The sequence below is a fragment of the Acomys russatus genome, chromosome 13, assembly GCF_903995435.1.
Source record: "Acomys russatus chromosome 13, mAcoRus1.1, whole genome shotgun sequence".
Lineage (NCBI taxonomy): Eukaryota > Metazoa > Chordata > Mammalia > Rodentia > Muridae > Acomys > Acomys russatus.
Window position 1 is genome coordinate 43,788,851 of NC_067149.1, and position 25,747 is coordinate 43,814,597.

The 25,747-nt window shown below is 42.7% G+C and overlaps 1 protein-coding gene across 3 annotated transcripts in view; it reads left to right on the forward strand.

Annotated features, from left to right (window-relative positions):
* Marchf8 (membrane associated ring-CH-type finger 8) overlaps positions 1-25,747 on the forward strand; it is a 77,276-nt gene that overhangs the window by 41,749 nt on the left and 9,780 nt on the right. For all 3 annotated transcript variants that reach the window (XM_051155153.1, XM_051155152.1, XM_051155154.1), the window contains exon 3: positions 17,386-17,436. In XM_051155153.1, coding sequence (XP_051011110.1) covers positions 17,386-17,436 — 51 coding nt within the window. The remainder of the gene's footprint in view (positions 1-17,385; positions 17,437-25,747) is intronic.

Sequence of the window (25,747 nt, forward strand, 5' to 3'; positions counted from 1 at the left end):
GCATTTATAGCACACTTGTTGTTCATGAATTGAAGATGAGTCCTTCTTCACTAAATACCACTTTCGGCCTTCTTGTTGAGAGTATGGAGATGAGTGAGCTCTGATGGTTTCCTTGGAGTTAAGGGGAGGTGGGGGAAGGTGCTATTACCAAACATTAAATTCAGCTTTGCCAAGTTTGAACTGCTTTGCTTTTCTTACGTTCTTGGATCTTAAAATAATGCCTTGTCCATTTGCTTAGAATATGTAGCTGAATGCCGGGCACTAGTCTGGGGAGGAGATTTTGCTAGAGCTCATGTGATAAAACAGTAAGAATATGTGGCAAGAGAGTCATTTCCTGATGCCTTTGTGTGTTAAAGAAAAGTTGAGTGAAGGTTATAAATTTCATTAGTCATGTGACACTGATGAATATGATTTGTTGGTTGTCACTACTTGCTTGTAGTGTTAATGAACCAGGTAGCAGATAACTTTTCAGATATTCTTTCAGTAACTATTAAAAATATTAAAACCATCCAGATTTGTTTTTAATGCAGAGATTTCGCTAAATAACACTGTAAGATACTATTACAATACTCTAAATAATTATTAATGCCTTCGAATGCCTGGCTTCAGCAAGGTGACTTTTTTTTTAATGTCATTCAAGAATAAACAGACCCAAAGAGAAATGTTGTTGTCACCTGAGTTTGAATATTGTCCCATGTTTCTTCTAAATATAATTTCTTGCAGATGAATATAAATAGAGCGCACACATTTGTTTGTTCATCTGTATAACTTGTCTTTGAAGGAACCCTTAGAAAACCAGTGACAGTGCAGGGTACCTTGTCATAGTTGTCTCAGAGTGCATCACAGCCCGAGTCATTTATCTGTGGCAAGTCTTTCCTGGGTTCCGGAGTGCTCTCAGCTATTGTTTCCTGACCCTGCCTCTTGAAGTGCCTCTACCCTCACCCTGTGCACTGTTCTCACACTGTTGCCATGGTTTTCTTCTCAGTACTGCCTTTGACATTAGAAAATTTTGTTTTTCGAGACAGGGTTTCTCTATGTAGTTTTGTAGGCCAGGCGGGCCTCAAACTCACAGAGATCCACCCGCCTCTGCCTCCCAAGTGCTGAGATTTAAGGTGTGCGCCACCCCTGCCCAGTGACATTAGAAAATTTTTTAATCATTTTATGTCTTTACAATATATTTTCTCTTTGTGAATATGTAATTACAACCTAATTAGCTCTAGCTTCTTGTTTAACTATTTTTACCTGTTGTTGTTGTTGTTTTAGGGTTTTTTATTTTGTTTTGTTTTGTTTCCCCTTTTTTTTCTTTTTCTTTTCTTTTTTTTTTTGCCTCTGAGAATTGTCTTGCTTATTTTGAGTGTGGGGAACACTGCTGCTGAGGGTTGAGTTGCTGTATCAGATGCTGGCTTCATGCTCACTCTGCATGGCTTGTTGCTGTAAGGCCTTAGGATTGGGCCATCTAAACAACATAACCTCCATGTGAGCACTAAGAACAACAAACTCATTATTCTCTCCTTTTTAGAGATGAGCCTTAGAAAGCAGCTGGTATGTTCTCTGTAGTACATGGTGTAGATAATATTCCCATACACTCTTCACACCGCGATCCTTACAACCATTTTCTTTGTTGGCTACTTAAGGTCAGCGTCTGTCCCTCTGGGAGGACCTTGCCCACCTCCATTCTCTTTGTTTTTGAATGTTTTTAACGTAAGCCCTCATTAATTTATTAATTCTTTGCACAAATATTTACTGAGCATCTATTACATAGCAGGTGGTAGTCAGACATCAAGTGTACACATGGCATGGTACACATGTTGTCTAGTTCTTGTGTTCTGTCAGTCTCCGGGCGGATGTGCAGCACAGACCCTCTCTACCTGTACTACTAAAGCTTTCCAGCTGCTTTCCTTGCCTCAGCCCCTCTCTTCCTGCTTTGTTCTGTAGCAGGAAGCAAAAGTAGACAAACCTTCTAATGTGATAAGTGTTGTTGTAAGAGCCTCTGATCCAGGGAGATTTTCTAGAATAAGATAAATCAAAGTTGAATCTTTCAGAAGTTTTAGGAACTGGGCAGGAGGAGATACCATACTCAGTTGGTTAGAGTGCTTGCTAATTTTTCCAAAGCTCTGGGTTTGACACCCAGAACAGCAAAGCCTGGTCATGGTTGGCACAGACCTATAATCCTAGTACTTGGGAGAGAGGTGGAAGTAAGAGGATCAGAAGTTCAAGGTCATCATTGGTGAGTTCTGAGGAAGCATGGCCTACATGAGACCCTGTTTTACAAGTAAGAGTTAAATGAAGACAGAGAAAAGTGCCAGGAAAATAGTGCACTGCAGAAATCCCAAGGGAAGAGGAGCACAGCACGTGGAGTGTTAGTGATATGCACTACATGCTCTTTAGCCGCACTAAGAAGTTGGCTCTGGAAATGGGATCCCTATCCCATGGCTTCAAACTGAAGTGTGTTTGTCTCAGAAGTGGCAAGATTCCCTGTCAGTAGAGAGGCTACTCCCCTTCTCCAACTCTACAGCTAAAATGGAAGAAGCCGTTTCTGACCGATTTGCTGTTGTTCATCCCATGATATAAAATCGCCAGCATTGGGGAGACCCAAAGCTCACCGTAGGAAGCTCAGGCAGGATTCCTGCTCAGCTCCCTGACTTCCCCAGCTGTTGTCTGCATATTTCCAAGCCCCAACCTGAAAATGTTACTTTTGTTTGCTCTCTCGGTAGTCCAGATACTCCAGTTGTCTGTGCTGGATGCTGCAGACTCCTGATTTGATGTTTTCCTCTATGCTGCTCTGTGTCCTGTTCGCTATTTCTTTAATTTTTGGTTACTGGAACTTAATAAATTCACTCGTTCAAAACCACAAGTACTGCTGGCATAGATCATTTCCCAGATTATATAGAACAGTTTGCTATAATGAGTAAACTTATTTTCACTAGAATTCAAGGGGTGGAGGTGGGAAATAGACACTGCTGGAGTGGCCACATGGAGGCTGCGAGCACTAAGAGGCCAATACTGAGGTCAGAGAGACACACAACTTAGTTCCCTGGTTCATGGCCACATGAAAGGCAGTTGTACCAATCTGGGTGATGAGGAGGAAGTGTTGCTGGCGTCAAGAAAAGCTAGTTGATTTCATGAAGATGGATGAGAGACTGTCATTATCATCTTATCTCTTACACATAATATTCTCCTCAGCCCTTTATGTTTAAAGTTTGTTTACCTCAATGTCAGTCTACTAAGGACATGAAGATACAGAAAAATTTCACGAAAGCACAGAGGAATTTGAAAGGCAAAACCTGGAATCTCAATGTACCAAGTTTTTGTTTCTTTTGTTAGTTTTGTGCAAAAGGAATTTTGGTTTCAGACCCTGGAATGAATGAATTTATGTATTTATTTATTTTGAGACAGGGTTTATCTGTGTAATAACTCTGGCTATCCTGCATTGTAGACCAGGCTGGCCTCAAACTTACAGATATCCATCTGCCTCTGCCTCCTGAGTGCTGGGATTAAAGGCGTGCACCAGTGCCCAGCTCAGAGCCTGAATTTAAATCAGGAACCATTCCAGTCAACACATTTCTGCCAATGAGAACTAAGTTTGTATATTCCTACAACATAAGAATCCGTGCTTCAGGATCTGAGGCGTTCTTGGAAAGCGTCTTCTGTTCCTAGTGTTTGTAGAAATGTTTTCCTCAGAGAAAGTTGCTAAGATGCTTAAAGAAGTAGTTGCTTGGCAGAGGATAGGTGAACATGGTGAATGACCCAAAACTCTGTGACCCAGTTTGTTCAGATTCTGAAGTGTTGATTTGCAGTGTGTGTTCAGGTGCTGTAGAGGAAAGATTTAGACCCTTTCCACTGACTAGTCCTGGACGAGGTTTTGGGGTTTTGGTGTATCCTGTTGCCCTGCTGAGCCGACTTCTCAGATTCAGAAACTCGTGGTGGACCAGACCATTTGCTGCAGGTCTGCATAGGAAGGCTTTGCAGCTGTTGGTCCAGTCACTGAGTTGAATGACTATCACCAGGTATTGAATATAATGTACCTTGTGTCGCTGTCTGATCAAGAAATGGTTTATTGTTACTATGCTGAAAAAAAGAGGATGACAGCTCAACAGTATGACTGATGTTTTGTCAGGTCATGACGCACTCACCAAGCCTTGTCACTATTCCAGTTTGCTTCCGCTGCTGGTCTGCATGGCAACTTCTCCTTTTATTGTAAGAGAATCAGCTCTGATGGCTGCTCTCAGTTGGTCACTGTCAACTTCTGATGGCAGCCACTACACTTCTCTTTTGAAAAGCCTCCCCAGCCACCGCATCATTGCACATTCAAGAGGAGTCCCTGACAGATCATTGATGATGGCTGAGAGCACTCTCCACTGCTCTTTGCAACTTGAATAAGAAAATTGTTTGAGAGCCGGGTGTGGTGGCGCACGCCTTTAATCCCAGCACTTAGGAGGCAGAGGCAGGCGGATTGCTGTGAGTTCGAGGCCAGCCTGGTCTACAAAGTGAGTCCAGGATGGCCAAGGCTACACAGAGAAACCCTGTCTCGAAAAACCAAAAAAAAAAAAAAAAAAAAAAAAGAAAATTGTTTGATTTTATTTTTTGTCTAACATTATCATCACAGATGAAGTAAATACGAATTATATAGCAAAGTCACTAGGAAAGAAAAAAGAGTGAAGAAATGAGCAGTGTAACCAAATGAGCAGTGTGTTCTGATAGCAAGCAGCAAATTTCAGCTGTGAAAAATTGCAATTATTTTTGCCCCAACTTAAGTGAAGAAATTCTCCTTTTATATTCATATCATCGTTATCAGGAGGGAGAAGACACCTGAAGCATGAAAGAGTTGTGTGTGTGTGTGTGTGTGTGTGTGTGTGTGTGTGTGTAAACTGTGAGGAAAAATGCTAGTAGCCTATTCATATGCTGATTAGTGGTTCTGCTATGAACTGTTAACTGACAATCTAGTGAAACTGGTGTTCCAAGCATGGCATGTGCATGCTGTATTTATTACTGCATCCATCATTGAGCTCGACTGTGACACCCTTCTGTTCCACTTTTACAACTCAGTGTGCCCATTGATTTTTTAAGGCAAAGTATGAGATCGTTGGCAAGTAGGTTTACTTTTATTTTCATATAAAGCAAAGTGGATAGAACTGGCTCTGTGGGAAGCTGCCTGGAGAGCTGCTTCTGGGAGGCTGTTGAGGGGAAACAAGTATGCTTATGACATAGAGGATAAAGTGGCCTATGCTCCTTACTTGTTGGACTAGATAATATTTGTATTTTTGTTGTTTTTCCTTCAAGAACAAGGTTTAGTGATATGTAGCCTGAGATGGCTTTGAACTCGTGAGCTTCCTGTTTCCAGGGAGCTGGAACACATGCATTACTGTGCCCCATGCTAGGTCTCTGTTAATTCTGAGGATCATTGATTTTTTTTCCTAAGGATTCTCAAAGTCACATTAGATTCCTTTATAATGGATTTGAAATTTTATGCTAATTTAAAATGCTCATAAGAGGGTTTAATATTACAAATAGATAGGCCAGATGTTTTTAGGATGCTTTCAGCTGCAGGCACAGACTGAGCAGCCCAACCTGAAAAACTTTCCTAGCTCGTGTGTACAAGTACTCATATGAGAAAGGTGGGCTTCAGGTGTGCTGACTTAGTGTTTCAGGCACATACTCAAGGCCTAGGCTCTCTCTGTGCTCTGCCATTCACAGTCACCCGTCTCCACCTCAGGGGAAGTCTCCCTTACAGTAGCAGATGGCTGTCAGTAGCAGTCAGCCTGGCTCTCGGCCTTGTGTCAAGAAGAGAAGATTCACATTTTTTCTCTAAGGATGAGGAGGGTATTTTCCAGGGTTCTTAGCAGCTCTCACCTTAGCAGCCTTGTGAAGTACTTGCTAGCCTGACATACTTAGGGAGAAGAGGTGTTGGCATCCCTGAGACATGTGGCAAACAGAATAGGGAGTAAAATCAAAGTTGAGTTAAAGAGGGAAGGCTCAGCATGTTAGCATCTAACTTTATTATGTCCCAGTAATACATTTTGACACTTTAACACTTTGACACTTTAAAAAATATTCTACACACACACACACACACACACACACACACATGTTTATGTATGTGCCTGTGTGGCACACTTTTCACAGCATACATACAGAGTTCAATTAAAAAAAAAAAACTCTGTAGCATTGGTTCAGTGCTTCATCTTTTATGTGAGCTCTAGTGATTGAGCTCTGGCCTTTACAACTGATAGATGTAGTCAGCCCTTGTAGATCAGTGGATTTATCCCAACACTTGGGAGACAGCAGCAGGAGGATCTCTGTAAGTTCAAGGCCAACCTGGTCCATACAGCAGGTCCATACACCATCCATGGTGACAGAATAAGACTGTGTCTTGATAAATAAATGACTGAATGATTATTGGCTGTGTTTAAATTTCTCTAAGTAATAAATCTCAATTTAAAAATAATTGAGTAAAGTCAAATTCTTAGACTCAGTAGTATAAAGAGTAAGTAAAAACTGGAAGAAACATACCAACTGCAGATTCAGCAAAGAAGTCAGCTAAGGATCAGTGGGAAAAAAATAAGCCTTCAAGAATTTAGAAGGCTTGCTTAGAGAAAATCATAGACCTATACTGTGCAGAGGGTGGGTGCCATGAGCACAACATCAGGAACAAGTGGGCATATTTGTGTCTTTCCTTGGTGTCAAAATTTATTGAATTAACAAATTCATATGCAACTTAAGCCCTCTTGACTACAGTTTGTATAGTCTTTGTTTTCTTTGGTAGCTGGCTATTAGCTACAACTCCATTATTTTCTATCTTAGTCATGAATATTAACTGTCAGATCACATTGCACAGGTGTGTGTGTGTGTTGCAGAATCGCTACAGAAGTGTTAAGAGGCCACAGCAGAGTTGGAGTTCAAAGAGGCATAGGCAGAGAGCTGATGCAGGTGCAATGGGGTAGATACGGTTTTAAAGAACTCAATTGTTGTAAAAATAAATAAGGGTTTTTTTTCCCTAATACTCAATGTAGCTCCTAAGTAATTGACACAGAGACCTATAGGTTTATTCAACAAGCTTTAAGCACTATAACTGGGCAAATATTCATCTGTTCTAACTCACTCATGCTAGTCAGGCTACCTCCTAGCTGTGTGCCCTTTGTTACTTGCCATCTCAGTCTCCCCTTGGCCTTGTGCAGTGTCTCTCTATCCTTATGGTGAACTCCTCATGGCCTTGTCATGGTGTGCTCACCGCCCCATCCCCCTGTGCTTCCCTCTCCCTCTCCTTTCACTCCCTCCTTTTTTCCCTCCTTCCTGAACCTCTTCCTCTGGTCTCTACTGGGCACAGAAGTCCTGCCTCCTCTCTCCTCTGCCCAGTCAGCTTCTTTGTTAACCAATCAGAGATAATTGGGAAGCATTCTATACACAACGTTGATATGGGAGATTCTTCAATGATTGTGACAGTGCCCATGTCCAAACTGCAACCTGATCTTGGGGCACAGAAATCAGCATCTGAATACACAGTGCACAAGACCATCACCTAAGAAGTTGGAGAGCTTCTAGAGATTTCAGTGTTGAGTCTCCAAAGTTGAGCTACAGAGGCCAGATACAGGACGATGGAGGGTGTGGAGGTGTGAGGCATAGGAGTGGGTCTGAGTAGGCTACATCTGCCATGGGAACCTAACTGAGATGCAACTTCAGGACAGGTGGGAGTTCTCGACCTTTCTATTCTTTGAAAAACAAAGCAAGTAGTTGGGTGACAGGTTAGTGGGAGCATCACCATCAATGTTAGATGTCATTTTCTTAGTTGTATGCCACCATACCTAGCTTCAGGTATCTTTTGTTTATGGGGTCCATGTGAGAGTATTGCACTCCTCATTGGTCTGGTGTGTTCAATCCTCAGGCCTGTTTTTTGCAGACTTTTAGAATATTTACCCCCGCCACTCCTCTGCCACAGGTGGCATAGGTTTGGTGGTGATGCCCTCCCTTCCTCCCCACTCATTACCACGGGGAGAGTTGGTCCCAAGGACATGAGATTGGGAGATCTAGTCCTGCCTCTTCACTGGCTATAGAGTGGGCCCTACACCTCACATGGGCAACATGGTGGAGCTGGCCCTGAGGGGGAATGCAGGGTTAAGCTGGCCTGAGGATGTGAGAGCAGAAGAGCTAGCCCTGCCCCTTCACTGGCTGCAGCACTTGGGATAGTGGTCTCTGTGCTTTGATTGGGCAGAACCAGTGGAGCTGGCTCTGGAGGCTGGGGTGCAGGTGAACTAGCCCTTAGGGCATGAGAGCAGGATATCTGACCCTGCCTCTTGCTGATGATAGGGACTGTTGGGTGGCCTAGCTGGAGCATTCACCCTAGTGGTATGGATAAGGCAGAGCTAGTATGCTGACTAGCTCAGTCACCATCCAGTACCCTGAGTTAGCCTGCTCTCAAAATCATCTGTGAATAGTTGGGATGCATGGAGGGCCAGGCTTGCTGATCCAAAGCTGCAGGATCTCCGTGATATAGAGCAACAACAGAATAACCGGTAGGAACCTCAGTGTAGATCCAATATCGATGGTGTCACAGAAGCCAGAGACCTCTGACCAGACCAAAGACTCATTGCAATGATCATTTGCAAGTGAAGATGTGTGGACAGAGGGATATACTGTGGGACACACTGTGACATGCTACAACTTCTATGAAAAGATGTTTTTCTGTGGTGTGTGTGTGTGTGTGTGTGTGTGTGTGTGTGTGTGTGTGTGTGTGTGTTAATTTGGGGGTTGCAAAGGTGAAGGGTGGGATGGAGATGGGGAGATGAGTTGAACTATGGTGCATGATGCAAAATTTACAAAGAATCAATAAAAAGTAAAAACCAAAACAAAACCCACTTGTGTGTACCCATGACTTATTTTAGTTTCTTAGAAAAATATTTATTTACTTAATCATTTAATCTCGCAATCTTTCTCTCCCTCCTCACCCCTCTCCTCCTCTCCTCCTCTCCTCCTTCTCCTTCTCCGCCCCCCCTCCACCCTGTCTCTCTGTATCCAAGCTCGGTAGCAATTGCCTATTAAACCATTTCACTAGCTCCTAATACATTTGTAACATGCCCATGTACTCATATATTCTTAATATACTCTGATACGTTTATAGGTGGCATCTTTTTACTTTTAAGAATTAAGTTATTCAGTCTTACCTCCACATTTGCATTCTAAATAGAGCTAGATGCTGTTTTGTTCTCTACACTGTCTCACAGATAGAGTGGACAAAATACTGCAAAATTCAGTGGCAGGTGGCAGGAATGAGTGGGTAGGTCTCAGCCATCCTAGCTAGAATGATGGAAATTCTAAGAGACTAGAAGTCTTGGTTAAGTGCTTTTCTCCTAGGACAGGGAAATACACTGGAGAAGAATACAGTTTGTGTCAGCTAGGAAGGAAGTGGAAAGGGAGTGAAAGATGTGCTTTATTCTGGAACTAAATGTTAGTGACCGGAGCTCAGGAACCCCAAATACTGTATTCCAATAAGGTGGCATTTTCATGAACTCTTTCTAGAAACAGAAGAAAGAAATCCATAAACAAGTCACTTTTCAAATGTGTTGGTGGGTACATCAGGTGAACAGGTGGCAGCAAAATGGGAGCGCCAGCTGCCTGATAGTACTCAGCCCTTGGCTACTGTAAAACTAGAGTTCTGTTAAAGCAGCATATGCTAAAAGATTTTTATCTATTAGGTTATAAGGTATGGTTTTATCTGTTAGTCGTAGGATATTAGGTCCAACACAGAGTGAGGAGAAAGGAATGGCTATTTAGTGGGCTAAAGTTAGCCCAAGATAACTAGTAATTAGCCCCTGGGCCTACAAAATCCACACCTCTCCACGTCACTGAAATTCTGATCAGTCAGACAGGAAGTCTAGTTTGCAGGCTCAATGTAATGGGCTAAAGTGGGGAAACTCAGCCAGGCTGGTCTATTGAGCTTTTCTATGTAGCAGTCCTTTCCCAAAGCGTGTCGGGACCCTTCTGAAATGAGAGACATAGTATGTGCCACCATGTTTTAATTTCATTCTATTTCTGTGGTGGACACTGTGATCAAAAGCAACCTTGCAGAAGAAAGAGTTTACTTTAGGCTGTAGGTCACACTCTGTCATTGAGAGAATTCTAGCCAGAGGCTCAAGCAGGAACTGGGGCAGAAACCATGGAGCAATGCTGCTCTCTGGCTCGCTTCTAGCTAGCTTTCTTTTGCAGCCTGGGACAACCTGCCTAGGGAATGATGCTGATGCCACTATGATGGAGGTCACTAGAGTTGTAGGAAATGAGTCTTTTTCTCTGGTAATTTAAAGAATAAAAAGACAGGTATAATAAAGTCTCAGCACTCAACCAAATTGAGCAGCAGGTTTCAGGAAATCCAGAGACAGACTACCTCAAGTTGATGGTGAGGGATCCAGGCCTGGGATCCAAGTTTGTCCAGCAGAGCCAAAAACTTGTGTGTTTAGGGATAGAATGGATTCCTCTTCTCTTTCAGAACTGGGTGGTTTGTGCTACTGTATGGGATTGGATAATCTAGACAAAGAAAGGGAAGCTGATTGGGTCTCTTGAAGAGCAGCTAGTGCTCCTAGCTGCTGAGCCATCACTCTAGCCTCTAAAATTATTATTATTTTTTTTAAAGATAGGGTCTCTACGTAGCCCTGGCTGTCCTGGAATTCACTACACAGACCAAGCTGTCCTCTAATTCAAAGAGATCCGCCTGCCTTTGCCTCCCAGGTCCTGGGATTAAAGAGTGAACCACCCAAGGGGACCACCCTGTTTGGATCCTAAAAATAAAATCTTAAAAATGGCAACAACAAAACCACTTAAATTTTAGAAAGCATAAACTCAGAAGTGATATTATAAAGTAACAAAATAAAATGAAAGGAGAAATGCAGGGCCAAGGAGGCCATAGAAGACCATTTTGCAAAACCAACAAATAAGCAGCTAGGAACAGAATATTTCCTCCCTTCCCCGATCACTGACAGAGAGCTCAAACATGACATTTGTAGGGAGTACATCCAGGCACCAGCGGAGGCCAAAGGAAACAGGAGGAGAGCAAGTCAGGCTGCTGGACTTCCTAAGGCAGTGGCCAGAGCAGGGAGGTGGTCATCAGTCTTCAGTTCAAGTTTCTCTTGGAATTGTGTTTTGAATAGCAAAAAAATGACTGCTTTAGGCATCACTCATTTGTAAATATGCAAGCATTAACAGGTTGTGGGAAACAAATGTTCACCTGCTTACTTGAAGAATAACAGGGAGATAAAAGGTTTATTTATAGCCCGAGAGAACAGGGAACCCAACCCCCAAGCAGTTTATTTCTTAGCATCACTGCTCAGCAGTCCCACCCCCCAGCTGGCGTGGATTTACATGTATTCTGCTGCTTCTCCTACAGCTCAGCCCCAGTAGGACAAGATGGAAAAATGTTCTTGTTCTTTCAGATATCTGTGGTTAATTATTTACCCTTTCTACCTTTTTTCCTTTTTTTAAAATTGAAGTCTCTCAAGTAAGTCTGGGTGATAGGTTAACTAACGAGAACAAATAGATCCAGTACCATTTACTGCCATCGACTGGAAATTGAACTTCAGTTATTTGCAAATCAGCAAGTATAGCTTAGAGTCTTTCCATTGCATGCTGCTGTAGGAGGACCATAGGGTAGACGTGAAATGGGTTTCGGGAATGAGCTTGTTATGAATTATTCATTAACCACCTCATTCCTTGAAAATCAGCTGGAGGAAGTAGGTAGTTAGTCCAGTTTGATCCCAGGAATGTTACACTGACGTCCAGCAACAGAGCAGTGAGGTTCTGCTGGCTGCTGCAAAGCTGCAGTTCAGGCACAGCCCACCCCTGTGCAGGGCATCATGCTGCTGGAAAGATCTGTACTGAGGACACGCCCATGCATTCCTGTTGGAAGATGAAGCTTCAGGTAAGAGAAGTGCCCTGTCAGCACTGCCCAGGTTTCTCACTGACTTTAGGGATGCCATGGCAAGCTCTGGAACCGCAGAGGTACTCAGAAATCTTTCCCCGGGGGCCACCAAACATTAACCTTGCAGTTTACATGCCAGGGATGTACATTGTTTGTTACAGAATTTGTTCTAACAGAATATGTCCCTTGTATTTATCAAACATATTCTTAAGACAATAAACACTTAAATGTCATGTCTCGATTTTTAAATACCATCCTTTGATGTAAAATATTTTTTTATTAATTCATGTTGGCCATTTAATTTTGAGTCATGGATTTTGGCTTTAAAAAAATCCTGAGAAGAATAATGTAGTTTTTGAATGAATGAAGCTACAGACCCTTTTCTAGAGAAGGTATTGTCTGCAGGCTCCACCTCTGTCCTTTCTTTGGGAGCATTTGGAAAAATAGACAGAAGATGGAACAAAGGGTCTTTGTTCTGTTTGTCGCTGTTATTTACCATTTATCAATGTGAATGTGTGTGTGTGTGTGTATGTGTATATGTGAGCATGTTTGAGCACATACACTTGCACAGTAGACATGCAATTTCATCTGGCAGGGCTATTCTAATGCTGCCGTTTGTTTTGTCTGTTGGATTTTGTATGGATGATGCTTTTGTTTGTTGGGACTGTGGGATGCTCCAGAGCTATTGGACACAGAATTACACAAAAGTAATTGGAACCAAATCTGGTAACACTTTTCTTTTCTTTTGAGACGGGGTCTTACTGTACAGTCCCTCTGACTCAGCTTCCCAAATACCCTGACTATAGGCATGGGCCATCATGCTCCACTTTCCCTCTCCATCTTATTCAGCTCTATAAGTGTGTGAGGGTCTTTGTTTTATTGCTGCCCCATTCTTAAGGGCCTAGAACAGTACCTGGTTTCTAGTAGCTAGTCAGTGAGGGTGTTTCTAAGTCAGTGCATTCTTAACTGTGACTTCCAGCAGCTGTTGTGGCTCATATAGAACTGTAGGAAGTAGTACAATATATCAGTGAATTCTAACTTGCACTGAGGTAGATTAGCTTTAAGGTTTTATATATTTATTTCATACTTTAAAAAACACTTAGGTGTTTAAGATTTGTTTTTATCTTGTGTGTATGAGTGTTTGCCTGAATATATGTATATGCACCATGTGTGAGCCTGATGACCACAGAGGTCAGAAGAGGGCATCAGATAAACTGAAACTGTAGCTCCAGATAATTATAAGCTGTTATACGGGTAGTAGAAATCAAACTCTGGTTCTCTGGAAGAGAAGCCAGTACTTTTAACTGCTGTGCCATCTCTCCAGCTTCCATATATAAATTTTAAAAACCAGAAATGTCTGTTCATTTAGTTGTTTACATAATTAACAATAAAAATCTATTGTGAATTCAAGGATCCTTCGTGGAAAATGCAGTGGAAACGATTATGTTCTTTAGTGCACTGCTACCATAGTTGTTGTTATCCTGATTATACCACGTTGTGTGTATGGCTTCAGGCAGGCAGGCAGGTAGGTAGGTAGAAAAACATGGTGTTTGGAGCAGTAGTGGAGAACTTATATCTTGATCCACAGGCATGAGGAAAAAGCTAACTGGGAATGGTGTGGGTATTTTTGAAACCTCAAAGCTCCACCCCAAGTAGCACACCTCCTCCATCCAGTTGGTTCCACTAACTGGGGACCAAACATTTAAATATATGAGCCTGCATGGGGATGGGGAGTTGTGGGGGTGAGGCTGGCATTCTCAGCCAAACCACCACAGTAGGTGATGGGATGCTGAATATAACTGATTTTCTGTACAGATAATCCAAAGTATGGTATTTTAACTTACTGAGTTAATTAAAATCTGGTGGCAAATCACCAGTACATTCATCTTAAAGCCAGAATTCACAACAGTGCTCTTTGTTTATCTGTAGTACATTTTCATTCATAAACGAGGCTTGAATAGGTACAGAACTTTTGGACAGCCATATTTCTAGCAGGTGAGTGTATAAATAACATGACGGAATGAAAACCTAAGTTCTTTCTAAAATTTTAATTTATTATAATTTATTTAGATTATATCCTAAATGCTATCCCCTGCTTATTTCTTCCTGTTCCCACCCTCCGTCCCTCTTCTGCCCTATTCCCCTCCCCTAGGCCTCTGACATAAGAGGACCTCCTCCCCCACCATATGGCCACAACGTATCAGGTCTCATCCAGATAGCCTGCTTCCTCTTCCTCTGTGTGCTGCTGGGTCTCCCCACCAAGGCGATATAATCAAATGGGGGCAGGAGAGTTCATGTCAGAGGCAGCCCCCCGCTTTCCCGACAGCCTTGGAGAATTATCTCTCCATTGGTTCTATCTGAACAGGGGTCTAGGATTACTGCATGCATTGTCCTTGGTTGGTACAACAGTTTGTGCAGGCCCCCTGAATACTACTCAGCTATTAAAAACAAGGAAATCTTGACATTTGCAGACAAATGGATGGAACTAGAAATGATCATCCCGAATGAACTGACCCAGACACAGAAAGACATGCATGGTATATAGTCACTTATAGGTGGATATTAGCCCAACATAGATGGCCTCTGAGAGACTACACCTAGTGAGGGATCAGAACAGATGCTAGGATACACTGTTGGACTTTGGGTGGAGCACTGAGAGTGGTATGGAAGAATGGCGGAATGGAAGGACCCAGAGGGTTCAAAAGCCTAAACTCTTAAAGCTATTGTTAATGTCATATTCTCAATTCTTTGAGCATACTTTATAATTTCATCCTTTTCCTTTTTAACAGTTTGATCTAAGACCAAGAAGTCTTTCATTAAGGCTAAACATTTAACAACAGTGTCTATATTGTACACTTAAAGAGAACTGTAGTTTTGTTTATGTTCAGATTTATAAAAGAACATGATAAAAATATTTGAAATTTGCACACATTTTTATAACACCAAAAAAAAAAATTACCAAAATATAAGTGCTAATTGATCTGAAAACTTTCACTAAAATATTGATTATTCCATAAGAGAAACAATATATATATATAATTTCAAGGCAAGAATGAGAAAGAAGGCAGTATGGAATTTGGTGTGTTGAGAGAAGGAAAGAATTTAGTCTTTCTTGCTGGCTTCCTCAATCCTTTCCATAAGAGCTACGTTCTTGTGCATGAGAGTGCCAGACAAGCTGCATGCCTGGTTATCTTCAAGCAAGGATTAATGGAGTGGAAAGCCTTTCTGAAAGATTTTGAATGATCTTTTTTACTTCTGACAATCGTAGTGTTTTTACCTCAGTATATTTACGCATCCTTTCCCCTAGGCATAGTTTGTGTAGACATAAGAGAAAATGGATCATAAGAATAGACGTGAAAATATCTTTTTTGTAATTGATTTTGTTTGTATTTACATGGACCCTAAGTAAGACAAGCATGCATAGTAGGAAGACTGTTTGCTAAGGCAGCAGTTCTCAACCTGTGGGTTGTGACCAGTTTGGAGGTGAACAACCCTTTCACAGGGGTTGTGTAAGACCATCAGAGAACACATATTTACATTATGATTCATAACAGTAGAAAAATTATGATTAAGAAGTAGCAATGAGAATAATTTTATGATTGGAGTCACCGCAGCATGAGGAACCTATATTAAAGGGTCACAGTGTTAGGAACATTGAGAACCTCTGCTTTAGGCTACTTTGGCTTAAGTAGCAGAAGATTTGTGATTGGTGACTGGGTGTCTCAGCTTGAAGTACCAGCAAGATTGGCTTCTTTTGATCCCTCTTTGGCTCCTGTGTCTTCATATTACCTTCTGCCTGTCCTGTCTCTGTCTCTGTCTCTTCTTAGACTACCAGTGATATTGTTACTGTGAGTCTCTGTCCTAGCAACCCTAACAAGCCAGGCTTGGCCTCCCATCCTCAGTAAGCCAACCAAAGACACAATAGGGAAAAGCAAAAAGAGACTATTCAGTGTGGCTACACTGGAAGCACATAGAAGTCCAGTGATCCCCTAAGCCCCCCTCTGGGGTCCTAGCAGGATAGATTTACTTTTCTGTTGCAGCGGTACAACACTATGGCCAAGTTGACATGTAAAAGAAAGCACTTAATTTGGGGCTTACAGTTTCAGAGTGTTAGAGTCCATGATGGCAGAGCATGACAGCAGGAACACCTGAAAGCTCACATCTTGATCTACAAATAGGAGGCACAGACACACAGAGGCGCTTTTGAAACTCTAACGTCTACCCCCCATTGACACAGCTCTCCAACAAGGCCACACTCCACAGTTCCACCAACTGGGGAGCAAGCATTCAACATAAGCGCCTGCGGAGGCCGTTCTCCAACAACCCCACACACTTGGTTAAGTAGTCCTGGTGAAGATGTGGTCCTGCCTTTTACCACTGTGTACATATGACAAGTTGTCAGGACTATGTGAAATTTCTGTCTGGGAGACAAGCTTTCCTTTTGCTGACACCATGTTCCCACCCTTTTCTTTCTCTACATGACATTCCTGGGGAACTTTCAATGTCTTGGAATCTATTGTTTCAGTACTGACAGCCAAGGGAGAGGCACAGTGTCTCTTTAGAGTATCTCCAGTCCAGCCAGCATGCTTCCAGTATTGGACTGTGGTCCTCGTTAGTGACTTCTTTACAAATTAATCACCACATTAGAGGCCCCTGTCTCTAAAAATAGTTACAGTCCCATTGTTACACATTGAGAAGGTTAGCTTATGAGCAGAGGAACAGTAAAGAAAAGTTATTTTTTTAAAGATCTTGGCCAGGAGTGGTGGCGCACGCCTTTAATCCCAGCACTCGGGAGGCAGAGGCAGGTGGATTGTTGTGAGTTCGATGCCAGCCTGGTCTACACAGCGAGTTCAGGACAGCCAAGGCTACACAGAGAAACCCTGTCTCAAAAAACAAAAACCAACAAACAAAAAGATCTTAAAGCATTAACAATAAAAGAGGACATGAGATACAAAGTTGAGAGGCAAAAAGAGGAGAACTTGATAAATTAGTTTGTGGTGGGTTGTTAACGATATGAGAGGGAGGAGGCCAATGTAATCCTAGAATTCTGTGCTCCAGGACATACTCAATGGAGAGGATGGGAATTGGGCATTACCAAAACTTTGACAGTTAGAGGTGGGGTCACCCATCCTACCTTCTTCCTCATCTTTTAGTGGTTTTTCATAACATGGTCCTTGTCAGGTATAAGAAAACATAGGATTTCTCATCCCTGACTATGAATCTCAAAATGTCATAAGACAATTGTTATGGCTTTATTTTATTATTCCAAAATCCTGCTCCTTCCCTGATAAGTTCCTTTAGGTCAGGGATCATTGTTTTATTTACTTTTGCCCAAATTTCCAATACCTAGAACCATATATCTAGTACAGTGGTTTGTGTTTACTTACAGGAATAGCTTGTTACTAGAAGTGTTATAATTGAGTACTTGTTCTTTGCATGTTTTTAATCAGAGCTTAATAATTACTACCTGTTTGGCTTTCTTGCAGAATGAGAAGACTTTGGGACATTCCATGAGTCATCCAAGCAACATTTCTAAGGTGAAGTGCCACCAAAATACATTATTTTGTACCCTGGGGATTTTGTATTCTTAAGACTTTTCATGGATTAATACTGCCATTTTTTATAATTTTTGAGAGGAGAGAGGGAGTGTGTCTGTGTGTGTTGTATATATGTACATGTTCTTGTGTGCATGTTAGTGCATGTGTAACCTGGAAGCCAGAGGTCAGTGTCAGGTGTCTTCTTCTGTTGCTCTCTGCCTTTAAAACAAAACAAAACAAAACAAAACAAAACACCAGATCTGGCACTGAGTGTGATGCTCATTAAATCAGCCAGGCAACCTAGAGTCCAAGCTCATTTCCTCATGCTTAGAGGCATGCCCTTTACTGCCCGAGCCCCTACACACCCCTCTTTCTTTGATGCATTCCTATCGTCCACTCTGGGGCCATATAATGCTTTTGACAGTTATGTTTTTCTCGTGAGGCAACTTGGAGTATGTGCTAGGGAGGTGACTTATAGGAGAAACTCCATCCCTACTCTCTCGAATCATACTTTTGAGGCAGAGAAATCTCAGGTACCAGAGTCTGTTTCTCCGATTAGGAGTGCAGAAGCTGGAGATGAATTTATATGACTCAGGTGACTAGATGTCTGGATTAAGTAGTCTGGAGCCGAGTTCTTCAGACATGGTGCCAGGCTCACTCTTCCTTTCTGTTCCATCTTTCTTACTATGTGTCGTCATCCTGCTTAGCACATGGTCCCACAGTGCATCTGTCACTTCTGCAGTGGGTTACCATAGATAGCTTTCTAGAAGCACATTGCCTGCTAGGATGTGGCCCAGGAGACACCAGCTTACCTCACAGTGATCTTTCTTTGGGTGGTATTCTCAGCCCATCATTACTCTGTCTGACCCTTGGCCGTTCAGACAGGTTCATGCAGATCACCCTCCAGGCCTCACCTTTCCCCATGTCTCTATCCTGCAGCCAAGCACATATGCGGTGGTTAGCTGAACTGACCAAGGAATAGACATAGCATTGTCAGTGAGACCGGGACCAGTGCAGGCTCTGCAACTCAGGGCCAAAGAACTTGAAGCAGAATCAACCCCAGTGTGCATGGTTCCTGAGGTCAGTGGAAGCTGCTTGGCAAGGGCTTTTAATTTCCTTTTCCCATACACCAACATTGCTGCAACAGGCAGAGAAGAAGAGTGTAGAGGCAGGACCAATAGCTGTGTACACCATGGACACACAGAGAAAGATAAGGATGGATCTGGGCCTGAAGCAGAGAGTGCCGCTGCATGTCCATGGGGACCAAGAAGCTTCCAGCAAGGGCTTTCACCTTTACCCCTTGCTCCACACCAGTACTGGAGAGAGAGAGAGAGAGAGAGAGAGAGAGAGAGAGAGAGAGAGAGAGAGAGAGAGAGAGAGAGAGAGAGAGGCTGAAATGATACAATGCATAGATTAAACCACAGACATGATATACAATGAGCAGAGATATCAGAGGCAGAGGACTGGGAAGCTGAAGGGACCTTTAGGATACTCTGGAGGATGCTCTCATGGTCACATCTACCGGCAATGTAGAAACCAAGAGCCACACAGCTGAACTAAGTGCTGCTTGATTACAGGAAACATCAGTGGGAGGGAAGGTGTTCAGAAACTATCCACCAAGGAAACACTGATGAGATGGTGTTTTTACAATCTATTATACATTTATTTCCCTTGGCCCTCTTTTTGGTTTTAGTTTGCTTTTTTATGATGCATAAATAACTTCTAATAGTCTTAGTATAGTTTTATAATACTCAGGATTTAGAATGATTTATGCTCAGTCTACTGTGCTTTACTACTTCTTTTACACACCCTGTATCCACCTCTCATCCCTGCCTCATTTCCTTGTTCTTCCTTATGTCCTGCTCTTCTTACATGTGTGTGTGCATGCTTGTGAGCATATGTATGTGTACCCACACATGTTCATGTTTGAGTGAGGCACATGAGAGAAGTCAGAGAACAATCTCACTTGTCAGACCTCACTTCCCATCTGTTTGCCTGGGAGCTTCCAGGACTCCCCTCTCTGCACCCACCATCTCTCCATAGGAACAGACATGCACTACTCTGCCCGCTTATGTTGGCTCTGAGGATCCAACGAGGGTTCTTGTGCTTGTGTAGAAAGTACCTTTTAGCACCATCTCCCTAGTTTCTTTACTTAACTTTAACCTTCCATATCTCAGTCTTTAAATTCTGTGGACTCTGACTATATTTCAGCTCCCCAATTCCAGCCACCTTTCCACCTCAGTGCTTTTCTCTCTCAGTTGGCTAAATAGTAATTCCTATCGCATCAGGCTATTTTTCTTCCACTCATAACTTCAGTAGTTTGTTTGTTTGTTTTGAGACAGACTCTGGCCTAGAACTCATGTAGACCAGGCTGGCCTGAACTCAGAGATCTGCTTGCCTCTGCCTCCTGAGTGCTGAGATTAAAAGCATTAACCACTATGCCTGACTACTAATTAATATCTTTCCATATACCTCACTACCTTGTTTTTTGCCCCCAGTAGTTACTGAAGTTACAAGTGATGGGGTTTTAAACCTCAGTAGTATCAGTTTCATAGTGGATTGCTCCAGTAGTTGTGATTGTACATTCTGAGGTAATGTAGGAGATTACCACCTAGTTCCCAGAGGACAGACACTGGGAATTTAGCTAGTGAACTACTACTATAAATAAACTAATCCTACCTGAGCATTGCAAATACTTCAATTCAAAAAATATAGCTGATACGCTGATAAAAACCCCAATAATCCCTGATGCACAAGCCCCAGTGCAAATATCTAAGAAGCAGGAAAAACAAGCAACATGCCATCCCTCTGATACATAGAAATTCCACAGTGATGGATTCCAGTGTGAGTGAATTAGATGAAATTCCAGACAAAGAATTCAAAAAATAGCTGTAATAATGTGCAATATAGGCTGGGCCTGGTGGCACACACCTGTAATCCCAACACTCTGGGAGGCAGAGGCAGGTGCATTTCTGAGTTTGAGGCCAGCCTGGTCTCCAAAGCAAGTGCAGGAGAGCCAAGGCTATACAGAGAAACTCTGTCTCGGGGGCAAAAAAGAAAAAAAAGGTGTAATAAAATCAAAGATGATACAAACTCCTAAATCAACTGAGAGAATACAAAGAACTGAATGAAATAAGATCAGTATGGAATATGAAAGAAGAATTGAACAAAAATACAGAAATACTGAAAAGTCAAATTGAAATTGTAGAAAAGTTTAGAATGAAACACTTGTAGAAAAGCTCACCAAATTGGAATGGATTGAGTGGAAATTGGAGTATCAGGAATGTATGCTAAGATAGATGAATTAGAACATTCATACATTGACAACAATAAAATAAAATAATAAAACAATAAAACATAAAGTACACCATGTATATTGAATACCATCAAAACCCTGAATTGTGAGTCAAGGCCATAGAAGGCGAGATCTTCAGACTAACAGTATAAATAACGTATTCAGAAGAAAATCTCCCAAGTCTGGGAGAAAAGATTTGGATGATTCGGGGCATTTAGAGCTCCAGACAGACAGCAGAAGGAACCCCTCACTCCATGGTGTAGTTAGAACACTGAGCCCACAGAGTAGACTAAAATACTGAGCCATGAAAGACAAGTTCTAGGTCATAGATAAAGGTAAGCCTATCAGAATTCTAAGGTGCAAAAGAAATTGTGGTTTCAGACCATATTTTTAAATCATAACTAGGCTCAAAGCATCTTTAGTAATCAAAACAGGAAGATTGATGTCAACGCATTGTTTTTTGCTAACAAGAAATAAACTTGCTTAATATTTTGAAAACACATATAGTCTATGAGTAATCTATACACTCAGTGCAATTTCTTTGAAAATGGCAATAGAATTTTTTTTCATGGAATAGAAACAAAATCCTAAAATGCTTATGGAAGCACAAAAGAACCTAGCTAGCTAAAGTAATACTGAGCAAAAAAAAAGTGTTGGAGGAAGGTGTCGCTGTTCAAGTTAGACTATACATAGTAACAAGCAGGATGACGTCACATAAAGCATGCAGATAAGTGGAGTGGAATACAAGAGGCAGGTAGAGACCCACTGCTCTTCCTGTGGGCTGGAGTTCTGTTCCCAGTGCTCACAGTGAGCTTCTAGGCTCTGCCTGTCTTCGCCCTCACCAGAAGCACTGGGCTTATGGGTGAACACCACCACACTTAGCTTTTTACATGGATGCTGGGGATTCAAACTTACCACTGAGTAATCTCTCCGTCCTCATAAACCTTGGTGTAATAGAAGGAAGGAAGCAAGACATGGGATAAAAGGGTAAAAAGCTTCCTTTGAGGAAAAATCCAAGGCAGAGCCAGACCTGCAGGTGGTTATAGGAACACCCCCAGAGACAGAAGCTGTGGGGCCTAGGACTGAGTAAGACTGAGGCTGCTGGGAGCACCCTAGCTTTCTGAGGCTGCAACATTTTAAGACAGCTTCAGAAACTTCTTTTGTGTTAAGACATGGGTTGGTAGTTTCTCAGTGGTAGACTACTTGCCCTATATGCCTGAAGCCAAGGCTGATATACTGTGTTTACCTAGAAAAGTGTGTGTGTGTGTGTGTGTGTGTGTGTGTGTGTGTTGTGTGTGTGTGTGTTTTAGGGAGAAGGAGGTATGGACTTCTCTTTGTTTTTGGTCTTTTATTTTTTGAGATAGGGTTTCTCTGTGTAGTCCTGGCTTTCCTGCACTCCCTTTGTAGACCAGGCTGACCTTGAACTCACAGACATTACACCTGCCTCTGCCTCCCGAGTGCTGGAATTAAAGGCGTGCACCATGGACTTTTAAAATGGCTGGTTTCATTTTCCTACTTTAAACTCAGCAGGTCTAGTGTGGTGTACTGTGTTCTCATCAGCAGCGTTCTCTAGCTGTGTGCCTCGTGAATTAAGGCTGGCAAGACGGGTGGCCTAAACAGAAGCTCTGTCCTCCTGAGGAGGGGAAGTGGGGCTGTACACTAGGAAGGGTTAGTCCTAGCAGAAGTGAAGCCTGTGAACTCACTGTGTCGTCTGCACAGAAGCTTTCGAGCAAACACCGATGTTCTATGTGACCATCCTGCCTTCCCTCAGGTTTTATTTGATCCTTGCAGCAAGCTTGTGGCTTGGCTTGATAATAATTAGTTTGTGTGCAAATGTGTATACACTTACGTGTGTGTTCAAGTGTACAAGTGTGTGCATGTACATGTGGAGGCCAGAGGACAACCTTGGCTGTTACATCCCTGTTTTTTGAGATAGGGTCTCTCGGTACCCTGGAACTTGCCAGGTAGGCTAGACTGGCTGGCCAGCAAACCTCAGGATCCATCCATCTCCACCTCTCCAGTGGTGGGATTACAAGTGGGCACCATAGTGCCAAGCTTCTTCCCACAAGCCCTGTTGACTGTAGGAATGGAACTCTGTCTTTGAACTTGGTTACTGACTGAGTTGTCTCCTCAGGACCTTGACCTGATACTTAAATGATTAAACTCTGCTTGGCGGTATACTCAGTGGAGTGTCCAGAGAGCACAGTGAGGACTCTGGAGTCAGACCTCCTTTGCTACCACCCTAAAACTCACTGTTTAAAGGAAGTTACAGTAGTGAAAGGACCTTTTGAGTAATATACATAGGCACAGGCACAGCCCTTGGACCAAACCCATCACTGGTGATTTTGAACCTTTATATGGTCACAACTTTAGTGTCTGGATCTGTGAAGACATCTTTGCTTAGAATTTGCTGCCTTTGGTGTTCTTTATTATAAACATGAGCTACTTGGTTGTTATTCCAGCTGTGGAGACTTTAGGAAGGCAAGTCTTAAGAAGGCAGTTCTGTGGCAGCTTTCCTCTCCCTGCTGCGCCCTGTGCCTCTCGTTGTACTGGAGACATACTGCTGTCCACATGACTGTGCCATCAGGCTCAGAAGAAGAGAACTCAGTGTTCGTTTGACTTGCTAGGCAGCGTTGAGTCATTTGCAATGCAGATACTAATTGTATTCAGTAATTCTTTATTATGCATTCTCCTCCATGAATTCTATACTGTCTATTCACTTTTTAATGGCCACACTAGTTAATTGCTCTTATGAAGGCTGGTTCTTGGCACAGCCTTCCAGCAAGAGCCATGATATGTATCAGAGCAGCCACAGAGTGGCCTCTTCTCTAATTGTAGCCACTGTTTAGGTTGGATACAACTGGATATTTATTTATAGAAGAGAGCCTCTTACTGTGAAGCATGGGCTTTCACAGAGTAATTTCACTGAGACATAATCTCCATCTGCATATCTCAGTGACTGAAACACCAAGCAAGGCCTCTGCATCTACTTTATGAAGTCGGGTCTGCTGAGCGGGTGGTGAACAGCAAATCACTACCTTTTAGTTTGAAGTAGGAGGGCAGTAACCTTTACAACTTCCTGGGAAGGAAACACAAATTAAAAGGTACTCCGATAAACATGATTTCTAAAATACCATGCCCCAGTGTGTTCCACCCTGTGGCCTGTGGAAGGCCTGAGTTGGACTCCCATTTTCATATAGCACATCTGTCTTTGAGTACAGAGACTGTCCTGGACTGAACACATGGCCTTACTGAAATGCTATGAATACTTGAAAGGAGAGCATTTTCTATAGCTGGTGGAAGAAAGGGAATTTAGGGGGATTCACAGCACAAGTGGGTCTAAGGATAGGGGAGGGTCATGAGATGGGCCTTGAGTGTAGCCTTGAATGGTAGCCTGCAAACAGCTTGGGTTCTGTGTTTAAATGCTGCCAGGAACTACATTCTACAAGTGACTATAATGAGTATAGATCTCTACTGCTCCTGGGGCTCCTGAGCAGAGATTCTTACCATGCTACACCTAGGGCTCCGCTGAATGGTGACAGTAGGTTTCTGTTGGAGTTCGCTGTCATTGTGTGGGAGTTTGGTTGGTTGGCTTTGGGTTTCTTTGGTTTGGTTTTCTTCACACAGGTCTTGCTATAAAGCTCTGGCTGGCCTGGAATGCATCTCTTGCCTCTGCCTCTGAGTGCTAGGACTACAGGCTTGGACTATCAGGCCCAGCTCATTTGTGTAGTTTTAAGTCAGTACTGATTGGCTGCCCAGCCAGATGAATCTCACATACGTGGTAAGTGCCTGTGTGGAGGGAAGACTTTCCTCCCTGGGAGCTGTCAACATTCACTCCTGAGGTCTCTGTCCTGACATCATAGCATGATTTCTTTTATTCATTTTGATTTTGTTGTTTTCTTTGTAGAAATAACATTCCTGTAGTTACTTTCAGTTTCCTTTGATCTGTAGTGAGGCATATGTTTTACATTAAAGCTTAGTTCCTACACAGACACAAATGAAAAGCGTTGTTTCCAAAGGCCTAGTTTGTCTTCCATTGTACTAACTGTTCATGTATTTAAAAAGTAGTGTGTTAGTTACTTTCCAACTTCTGTGAAGAGACACCATGATAGAGGCAAGTTGTGAAAGAGCTTATTGGCACTCATGTTCCAAAGGGTGAGTCCATGCCATTATGGCAGGGGGTATGGGGGCAGGCAGGAAGGCATGGCAGGAGCAGTAGCTGAGAACTTAAATCTTGATCCACAAGTATGAGGCAGAGAGGGTTAACTAGCAATGTCATGGGCTTTTGAGACCTCAAAGCATACCCCCTAGTGACACACCTCCCTCAACAACACCACAACTCCTAATCCTTCCCAATCAGTCCATCAGCTGGGGACCAGCATAAGGTCGGGCCTCTTGCAGCACTAGCCCAACTCTCCAGTGCCAGCTTCTGTACTAGTTTCTTTTCTGTTGCTGTAATAAAATATTATGACCAAGGAAGTTTACTGAAGAAAGAATTTGTCTGGGTTTATGCTTCCAGAGAGTCAAAGGTCCATGGTGGCAAAGCATAGGTGTGGCCACTGGAGTAGGAAGCTGAGAGCTCATATTTTAACTACAGGCAGGAAGATAGAGAAGATGAAAAAAAGTTGTTTAGCTCACAAAGCCCACTTCCAGTGACACACTTCCTCCAACAAAACCATACCTCCTGAGCTTCCCCAATTAACTCCACCAGCTGGGGATCAGGTAATCAAATGTCCAGGGCTGTGGAGGACGCTTCATTCAAACCACCAAATCAGAACCTACTGGGACTATGTTAGGAGCTAGAGGCTTCTTTTTGTTGTGGTCAGGGCAGTCCTCTGGGTCCATGTTAGGAGAATGATGGACTTCCCTGAGCTTGATGCCAACAACAAATCAGTCTCTTTAAAAGGCATTTTGGTAGCCAGGTGCAGTGGTGCACACCTGTAACCCTAGCACTTGGGGAGGCTGAGGCAGGAGGATCTCTGTGAGTTAGGGGCCATTCTGGTCTACAAAGTGAGT